Source organism: Squalius cephalus (genome assembly GCF_949319135.1).
Source record: "Squalius cephalus genome assembly, chromosome: 22".
Classification (NCBI taxonomy): Eukaryota; Metazoa; Chordata; class Actinopteri; order Cypriniformes; family Leuciscidae; genus Squalius; species Squalius cephalus.
Window position 1 is genome coordinate 29,483,642 of NC_137143.1, and position 9,926 is coordinate 29,493,567.

The 9,926-nt window shown below is 36.3% G+C and overlaps 2 protein-coding genes across 2 annotated transcripts; one reads left to right on the plus strand and one right to left on the minus strand.

Moving 5' to 3' along the window:
• The first annotated feature begins 343 nt into the window (after positions 1-343).
• svbp (small vasohibin binding protein) lies at positions 344-2,542 on the plus strand. Its single transcript, XM_079858007.1, has 3 exons — positions 344-420; positions 1,064-1,219; positions 1,923-2,542. Exons 2-3 carry the CDS (start codon positions 1,109-1,111, stop codon positions 2,007-2,009), a joined length of 198 nt encoding a protein of 65 aa, XP_079714133.1. The 5' UTR covers positions 344-420; positions 1,064-1,108; the 3' UTR covers positions 2,010-2,542.
• A 1,593-nt stretch (positions 2,543-4,135) lies between these two features.
• On the minus strand, positions 4,136-8,895 carry fbxo2 (F-box protein 2). The gene is made up of 6 exons (XM_079858006.1): positions 8,719-8,895; positions 8,140-8,204; positions 5,441-5,567; positions 5,173-5,268; positions 4,951-5,089; positions 4,136-4,696 (listed from the first exon to the last, which is right to left on the minus strand). Exons 2-6 carry the CDS (start codon positions 8,174-8,176, stop codon positions 4,562-4,564), a joined length of 534 nt encoding a protein of 177 aa, XP_079714132.1. The 5' UTR covers positions 8,177-8,204; positions 8,719-8,895; the 3' UTR covers positions 4,136-4,561.
• Between the last annotated feature and the right edge of the window lie 1,031 nt (positions 8,896-9,926).

A 9,926-nucleotide genomic window follows, 5' to 3' on the forward strand; every position in this document is an offset into this window, starting at 1 on the left:
CCGGGCTACACATTTTCAGTGAATATTTTAAAGTCAGTTTATTATAGTCTATACATTATAAACACAAAAAATTAGCTATTATACATATTCACACCGTTACAGCACCTAAAAACCGTTTAACTGAGTTTAATAGTTTAATACAGTTCAATCGTATTATTATTTTTTTTTATTGTAGGTTAAATATTTGTTGACCTAACATATTTTATGCATAACATAAGTTACAACACACATTTGTGTAACTGGACGTTTGACTAAAGAACGTTTAGCTACTGAAACATTGCAAAGTCTTTGAATATAGCCGCTTGAACGGAACGTTGTAGCTGCTACATTTTCTAACCGGGTTTATTTACAAGTGACGCCAAACCTGCTAAACCAAACTAGCCTCATCTTTGTTGAACTGTTTTCGTTAAAAATCATAAGGTAAGACTCGCAGAGATCTTTTATTTTCTTCCTTTGTTTCTATTTCTTACAGTCTTCATAGAAAAAGTTTGATAATAAACATAATGTCGATTCACATTTTTGACATGACTTACTAGCAATGCTATTTGCTAGAAAGCTTGAGGCTTATTATTCAAATGAAATGTATATTTATTGCACTTATTTTTGATGATATAATTATTATTAATAATAATAATAACAATAAAAACCTTACACACATGGTGTTATATAATAAGCTATACCAACGGTTTTCAAACCGAGAGTGCTAGGAATTTTTCGGAAGGAAATGTTCAGAGAAAACCTAAAAAAAGAATAACGAAAAATAAACAAGTAAATGAGTAAGAGAACAAATAAATAATACATCTACAGTACTACAATATATAGAACAATTTAATAATGTAACTTTAGAAATATATTCCAAACTATATAATATTATAAACAACATCTATATTTATCACAATATAAATCTACACAAGAAACTATTTAGATACCTTTTAAATGTTGTCCCTTGCATGAGGATCATCATATTTGGGGGTTAGTGGCAGATTGAAAAGCCTTGATCTATACTATTAACTCGTGACTTGAGTAACAATCTGTTTTATTGACTTTTTTGTCTTTATTTCAGTGAAATAATCATCTTGACTCCAGATTGTGTCCATCTGCTTTTAAAATGGAGCCAGCATGTCGAAAAGACAAACAGAAACAGCAAACACCGACCCGTGGAGACAGAACGAAACAGAAATCAGCCCAGCAGGAGCTGAAGCAGAGACAGAGAGCAGAGGTGACAGTGACACTCCCTCTTCATCCTCATGATGATTTTACATATACACAGATATGACTCATTTGTGCCTGGAACTGCCTTTTCTTATAGTAATTCACGACCAGCCAAAATGAAAATGCTCCTTTTGCTTCTATTTTGCAATGGTGATTTTCATTACATTTAAGTGAAAGTTTAAACAATTAAACTAAATATCAAAATGTCTTTGTATGTCGTTCTTTATAAAAAATAGAGCTGAAGAAGAGGAACATGTTTTGAGAGTTTCAATAAGCATCATGTGCTTCAGTGTAACCTTCTGTTCAAAGTCACATGATCAATATGATCAGTCACACATTTGCATTTAGTGAATGAAATAGTGCAGACTTAAATATTTCACATCGTAATTTTTTTTGTTGTTGTTTTTTTTAAAGTAAATGCGCTACCGTTCAAGTTTGGGATCAGTGCAAATTTCTTTATTTTTTCCCCCCAAAAGAAATCAAAACTTTTATTCAGCAATTATACATTTAGAAGTGACTTTCATAAAGTCACTCGTTTACTTGCATTTAGTGACTTTGAAATAGCGCAGACTTAAATGATTCATATTGTCATTTCTTTCGTTAAAATGTCAAAAACCCTATAACTTTTTGTTTATTTCCATGTATTTAAATTGCACATTTCAGACCAATTCATCTCAGTTAGTTTGTTCTCTGTTTCTGGTGTATTACAGATTTACGCCCTGAACAAAGTCATGACTGAACTTGAACAGCAGCAGTTCGAGGCCTTCTGCAAGCAGATGCAGTCACAAGCAGAATGAGAAGAACTCATGTCAAGGCAAACACTCACTGGTTAGGGTTACGTTACGATGTTACTACTGTATATACCCGTGTCATTTAAACCTAAATGTATCCGCTGGAGAATGCATGGCTGTATTGGTGCACAAACACAGTACTTGAATCTGAGTGTACAATCACATCGCAAACATTGGGTATTATGTATAAAACCAAAAATATCATCATATTTATCAGAGAACCACCCTTTGAAAAGACATTCACTTACTCTATGGCATGTTAATGCCATCTGTTCAGTTTCATTTTCACTCTCATTGTTAATTGTGATGTTTTATATGACATGCAATGTTTATTGTCCTGAACGAGTATTACATTATGTATGAATGTACAAATCTATTTTTCTGACAATTTGTGACCTATTGACGGAAGGAAAATAAGGTAGTTGTAATTTTTTTAGTTTATCATTAATTTATTTGTGACATACTTTAATACTGGGTAATGTTCCTTTTACCACAAACAGTTTTTGTTTAAAATTTGGTTATTAAAAATCGTATCTTGGAAAAAATATTAAATGATTTATAGCCTTATTTTCCTGCATCCCACAGGACCTGATTTTAGATCATTTTAAGCTTTTCACACTACGCTTAACCCCTGGTTATCATCGTTCTAAACCCTGCTTTTAACCCCGGGTAAACCCGAGGTTTAGGAACGTACATTGTGAAACATCAGTTTATGAATGCCAAGGACTAATTGTTAACCTCGGGTATAGTATGAGAGTATGAGAAGTGTGAAACGTGAATAAAGATAACCCAGGATTCTGTTTCCGTTTAAGATAACCCAGGATACCTCCTCTTACCCAGGGTTAACTATTTCAAGTGTGAAAAGCCCTTTTTTGAGGAGACTGCATAGCCAATGGGTGAAGCTTGAAGCCCAGCTCCCGCTCACTGGATGGTAATGGGTGGAGCTAGACGGTCCAACCACACCCCAACCCTACGCTAAACATAACTCCACCCATTAGGTCCACAGAGGTGGAGCTGGACTAGGCCAAGCTCCACCCACTGTGTCCAGAGAGGGGGTAGAGGACGTCATTTGGATCTGCAGTGAGCACCACTTGAAGTAACACATTGGCAGTGTCCAAAATCGAATTCTCTTTTTAGTAGGTACTTATTTTGAATAAGTAATTACTTCACGACAGCTAAAAAAGTATGTTTTACATAGTATGAATGAGTGTAGTATGAATGTAATCCGGACATACTATATTTGCCATGTTGTCATTATCATGTGACCAACCAGTGTCAGTTATGTTGCTTCACTGCCATTCATAAATCCTCTCCTGTGGCCTCATGAGTTAGTAAAGTGTCCATCGTATGCACACTTCAGATTCTCACAGGAAGTAGTAGGTCATCCGGTTACTTTTTTGAGTACTGTGAATTCTGACACACTTCTGTCACATACTGTTTTTCTCTTACTGTATAGTGGGGAAGTATGCAGCCATTGCCACTTTGAGTTCCTTTAGACACGCCCCTCTCCTTCTGCTCCAATCAGACCTCTCTTGTAATTATAACAAGCAGATATAAACGTATACCAGTAAATAGTTTGTGGTCAGTAAAAAATTAATACTTTTATTCAGTAATGATGCATTAAATTGATCAGAATTGATCATTTATTTCAAATAAATGCTGTTTTTAGCTTACTGTTCATCATGGAATCCTGGAAAATGTTTCACGGTTTCCTCAAAAACAGGAATTAACAACTGTTTTCAACATTGATAATAATAGTAAGAAATGTTTCTTGAGCAACAAATCAGCATATTATAATGTTTTCTGAAGGATCATGTGTCACTGAAGGAATAAATGACATTTTAAAATTACTGTTTTATTAATCAAATAAATGTAGCCTTGGTGAGCATAAGACACTTCTTTCAAATACAGTGTAAATACACTTGTCAGTTGAACTCTTAGCAGGGACTGTCTTGTGGCACAGAAACAATGTCTGGAAAAAGTGTGCCGAAGGTCTTCAGATGGTGGGAGGTTTGGGCGTTTCCTCATCAGACATGAACTTGCTCACTTGCAGTCAGATGAAAAAAGCCATTTGATGTTGCCAGTTTCCCAAGTCATGATATAATAACGCAAGTGTTTCAATGCAAGGAAGGTCAGAAACAGATAATGTTTTGTCATTTATTTATTATAATTTTTTTTATGTGGAATGAGCATGATTATGACCTATTTGGATTTTAAACCACATTAGAAGATGCTAATTACATATAGAATCTCTTAGAAGCGCATTATTAATCTAAGATAACTCTATGTAGCTTGCTGGAGCATATAGAGGTAGTTAGTGGTTGAGCACAACGTTACTCTAAAGTTCTAAAAAAATAAAGTAAAATGAATTCTAATCTAGTTAGATGCTTTTTTTTATATGCTTAGCATTACGTTTATCCTTTAAATTAAATAACCTTTAGCTATTAGTGTTACACTTGGTTAGTATTACACTTAGTACAGCAAGTGCAAAAATAAAAGCAAGTTGCGAGAAAATCTTTTTTTAGGCAATCAATCTTATATTTTTGTCTGATTGGTGTTTAGAGGTCTACAGTAACAGAGCTCCCAGTAACTCTCACTCCAAACCAGCCCTGCCAATACTTGGTGTCTTGACCGCCATGTTCAAAAGAGATGAAGCGTAGGCCCGGGCCGTAGTCTGTGAATGTGTGGCTCACCTGTGACAGAAGTGATCAAATAGTGTGTTTGCATGCACAAAACTAAGTTGAACTGAATTAAAACGACAGGCTAACAAAGAAATACTTGTATGAAGTAGAACCTAAATATACTATATAACATGTAGAATAAACAGCTTTAGGTCATTGATATGACTAGTGGTTTGCATAATATTTGTTTTCTATTTTCCTATTCATTTCTTTAAAGCTTTTAAGTGGGTATATTATGTCAAACTGGACTGAACTCAGATTCATACCTTTCTCCAAGAGCATTCGTCACAGTCAGGGTCAAGGGTCACGTCATCCGGCTTAAATTCTTCAATGACCTCTTGGCTTTCATCAAGTAGGGTCACCGTGAGCTTATAAATGCACCCACAGTCTGATCGGCTACAGTACCTAAACACTCAAAAGAAAATCACTGAATGGACAACGTGACAAAACAAAATTCCTGCCATTATGTCCACAGCACCAAGGCTTACCAGTCCTCCACAGTGACAGCCGGCTGTGCGATATCTAAATTTTCGGGGTCGTAACCCTCCTCCAGCAAGTCAATCACTTGTCTTTTTAGACACGGCCTGGAACAGCGGACAGAAAAAGACACTGACACACACAGATGTACAATTGATGAATGAACAACACACACCGAAACACAAGCAGGGACAGTGTGAATCCTTTTTTCACCCGGCTCTTTTAAAGACTTTATTTTCCTCAGCCTTGCCTATTCAGACACTATTCATTCTTTCTTACTCATAAGAGGTGCAGAAGAATTTAGTGATTGATTCATCGTTGTGAGTGTGTCCGCAGTCCCCCGGCATGTCCTCGGATCGCCACTCGTCGCCTCCATTCATTGTCAACTCCCAGTGTTCCAGACCATCTGGTGAAAGTACATGTGACAACATATTAGATATTTAGGTGGCTACTGATTTGATCAATTTATTAAGCTAAAGGAGAGTTGGCACGTGATAGCAAATGAGTTGTTCTTCATCTGACTAAAACTACAACATTTAAACAGCATTTTTATATTCTTTTGTGTTATGCATGCAGTATGACGTTTTAAATGAGCAGTAAGTGATTTCTGAGAAACACTGTTGAAAGTGGATCACCAGAGTGTCATCTCTCTTTCTACAGTGATTCACACTGATGCCACTCTGGTGTGGATCACTGTAATGTCTCTCAGCCATCTCTCTTTCTACAGTGATCCACACCAGAGTGTCATCAGTGTCTCTCAGCCATCTCTCTTTCTACAGTGATCCACACTGATGCCACTCTGGTGTGGATCACTGTAATGTCTCTCAGCCATCTCTCTTTCTACAGTGATCCACACCAGAGTGTCATCAGTGTCTCTCAGCCATCTCTCTTTCTACAGTGATCCACACTGATGCCACTCTGGTGTGGATCACTGTAATGTCTCTCAGCCATCTCTCTTTCTACAGTGATCCACACCAGAGTGGCATCAGTGTGGATCACTGTAGAAAGAGAGATGGCTGAGAGACATTACAAAAGAAAATTGGTGAGAGGAATATCACTGGAAAAAGTTGTGATCAGGCAAGAGCTTTAGGATCCGCGTTAATATTAGAAAAGCTTTCCAGTGCTTAATACCAAGTTTGTGTTGTTGTTTCTGCTCCATACGTGAGTAACATTGAGTTTTGCTGTTTCACAGAACCAAGATATGCTGTTGTAGGTATTTTAGCTCTAGTAACAGGACATTTTTGAGTGTCATTGTTTGTCTGGAGCTATTCCAGAAAGCAAGGTTAAAGGGTTAGTTCACCCAAAAAAATATCCCATAATTTACTCACCCTCAAGCCATTCTAGGTGTATATGAGTTTCTTCTTTCAGCCAAACACAATCTGAGTTATATTAAAACATATCCTGGCTCTTCCAAGCTTTATAATGGGAGTGAATGTTACCTTAGATTTTGAAGCCCAAAAAAGCACATACATCCATCATAAAAGTAATCCATACGGCTCCAGGGGTTAATAAAGACCATCTAAAGAGAAGTGATGCGTTTTTGTAAGAAAAATATCCATATTTATAACCTTATAAACTATAATCACTGGCTTCCCGAAACGGCCTTACCCGACGTATTGACGAATGCGGAACCGCAAAGGATAGAGCAGAACAAAACACTGGTCATGAATTGTAAGTCTAACACGAGTATTTTTACAGAGAAATTTCTGAGGATTTCAATATAAGAGAAGAGAAGCTTGAGTTTGTTGCCCAGCCCTATTTGTTTGAGCCGCGGGAGGGGACTCTTCTCTCACCTAAGCTTACGCTACCGCTACATCCTACATCATGCGTCGGGTCAGAGGTCACTCTTCTGCCGGAAATAGACTTGTGTACGGCCGTTGCGGGGAGCCAGGGATTATAGTTTATAAAGTTATAAATATGGATATTTTTCTTACAAAAACGCATTGCTTCGCTTCAGAAGGTCTTTATTAACACATGGAGCCGTATGGATTACTTTTATGATGGATGGATGCGCTTTTTTGGGCTTCAAAATCTAAGGTACCATTCACTCCCATTATAAAGCTTGGAAGAGCCAGGATATTTTTGAATATAACTCTGTTTGTGTTTGACTGAAAGAAGAAACTCTAGGATGGCTTGAGGGTGACCACACAAAGACATTCTCAACTGAGTGCTGAATCCAGGAGACATCATGGAAACGGACGCTAGGAAGAAGCGTGTAATACTTCTTTTTCTTTTTTTTACATTATTAGTGCATATCGCCACCTATGAGGCAATTGTGCAATCATTTTTGAATCTTATCTTTTAATCTTCCTTTAATCAGTTTTTTATTACTGTGAACATGAATTATATTGTTTGTTTGATGCTAAATATATAAATTAAAAAAGAGAGATGGATGGAACTTTCAAAGATAATATGTGTTTTATGTTTAGCCATTTTACTTCCACATTTGTTGTGAGATGTATCAAATATGCATTTTATTATAGAAACACATTACATAGAAAATGTCCCAATTTCATTCAAAAACCTTTTACTATGGCTATTTACATACCCTAAAAGTTACCTCTGTTTTTGGAACTGAAAGTTGAGGTTATTTGCTTACTCTGAGTAAACTTACCCAGTTATGTCACATAACCTGCTTTCTGGAATACCCTGCAGTTGTGCTGCTGGCGACTAACAACCACCTTTTGCTTGTATGTACTCTTGTGTACTGTATGTTCATTTTTTGTTCTTCCTTGTCATTCGTTCATTATCTTGGTACTTAATATTTATTTTGAAACCGCGATACATTTTTAAGGATTCTTTGATGAGTAGAAAGTTCAAATGAACAGCATTTATTTGGAATAGAACATGTTAAGACATTATACATGTCTTTACTGTCACATTTGATACATGTAATCCATCCTTGCTGAATAAAAGTATTAATTTCCTTAGAAAAAAATGTTTAAATGTGTAAATAAATATACATAAATATAACTTACCATCTCCATTAGGATTCTTTAGAAGGTTTCCAGACATTTTGTTGAATCTGCTTTTCCAGTAACTACTAGAGAAAAAGGGCAAATAAAAAGTGTAAAGAGTGATTTTTTTTTTTTTTTTTTTTACAAATAAAAAGCTTTTTTAAAATGTTCGTTGCTGTGACTTTTGTATTTTGTATCTCTTAAACCTCAGCAATCCTTTTTGTCATTCATACGCCTGGGGTTGATTTCATTTCCTGGATGCTGCAGTATTGTATTGCTTGAGTATTGGATTTCAAGAAATTCATCGCCAGGAAACCATGCATAAATTAAAGCCCACTATTAATGCAATGCTAAAGCCGACAACTTTCAACATAACCATTCATTATAAAGCAGTAGTGTTTCTTTTCATTTGAATGAGAAGCATTTGCTCAGTGAAAACAGTGAATGAGCTAAGCTTAGCTCTTTACAGTAAACCGACTCATGTTTCTTGCTGTAGACCTGTTATACGTAAGGAGCCTCTGCACATAGTTAAAGTACAGTAAATGCATCACAGCACACACATAAAAAGGTAATGCGTCATTTAAACTGTCCAGTACTTACAGTGAGAGTCTGTCCACTCAGCTGAGCCCAGTGCTGTGTGTGTTGAGGGCAGAGGCTTCCTGTAATATGATCTCGCTGCAGAACTCCTCTGATTGGCAGAATAAGGCACATGGGTCGTCCTCATAGACTGGTCGTCCTACAGCAGCAGCAGCAGTATTGTATTTACTCCTGACACTTCTGCAAGCACATTGTGCACATTAGCACAAATGTCACTCAATTTACAGAGGAAAACCACAGCTGAGCTGACATACAGAAAACAGAGGCAATCTTCAACAGCCAACACTATAATTCGTGAAGGGTGGAGAGGACTAATAATCAAGCCTTGTCAAAACCTCTTCATTTTTCATGATGCTAAAATCCATGTCAAAACTGTTAAAGGGGTCATAACATGTTTTATTATTATTATTATTATTATTTTAATATGTTCTTTGAGGTTCAATTATAATGTTAAGTTTTATATATGCAAAAAGCAAAAAGATTATTTTCAACCTTCATTCTGACCCTATGTCTGAAATGATCTATTTTTAAGGGGTGGTGCCTTTAAAGGGATAGTTCACCCAAAAATGTTAATTAATTACTAACCCTAATGTCGTTCCAAACCTGTAAGACTTTCGTTCATCTACGGAACGCGAATGAAGATCTTTTTGATGAAATCTGAGAGCTTTCTGTCCCTCCATTGACAGCTACGCATTACGCAACTACCACTACAACCACTAATCCATATGAATTGAGCGGTTTAGTCCAGATTTTCTGAAGCGACACGATTGGTTTATATGAAGAGCAGATTTAATTTAGGCTTTTATTCACATTTAAATATTGATAAGCGAACATAAAAAATTGAATCTCAACCTAACTTAACACGCGAGAACAAACCTCATTGTTTTTGAACGTCAAGCAAACACACTTGAGCTTCTGTTCACCACAACTGATGTTTGAGTTGATGAATTTTAATGTTTAAATGTGAATAAAAGCCTAAATTCAATCTGTTTACCATATGCAGTGATCATGTCTCTTCAGAAAATTTGGACAAAACCGCTCAATTCATGGATTAGTTTTATGATCTCTTTATGAGCTTTTTGAAGCATCAGAGTGGTAGTTGCGTAGCTGTCAATAGAGGGACAGAAATCTTTCAGATTTCATCAAAAAGATCTTCATTTGTGTTCCGAAGATGAACGAAAGTCTTACGGGTTTGAAACGACATGAGGGTG

What these genes read in the sequence shown, in the direction of transcription:
- svbp (XM_079858007.1), top strand. Translation starts at nt 1,109, where the DNA reads ATGGAGCCAGCATGTCGAAAAGACAAACAGAAACAGCAAACACCGACC. An exon ending in AGCAGAGACAGAGAGCAGAG is followed by an intron (nt 1,220 to 1,922) that starts GTGACAGTGACA and finishes GGTGTATTACAG; the next exon opens with ATTTACGCCCTGAACAAAGT.
- fbxo2 (XM_079858006.1), bottom strand. Translation starts at nt 8,176, where the DNA reads ATGTCTGGAAACCTTCTAAAGAATCCTAATGGAGATG. An exon ending in TTCTTCTGCACCTCTTATGA is followed by an intron (nt 5,269 to 5,440) that starts GTAAGAAAGAAT and finishes CCGCTGTTCCAG; the next exon opens with GCCGTGTCTAAAAAGACAAG. An exon ending in GCTGTCACTGTGGAGGACTG is followed by an intron (nt 5,090 to 5,172) that starts GTAAGCCTTGGT and finishes TTGAGTGTTTAG; the next exon opens with GTACTGTAGCCGATCAGACT.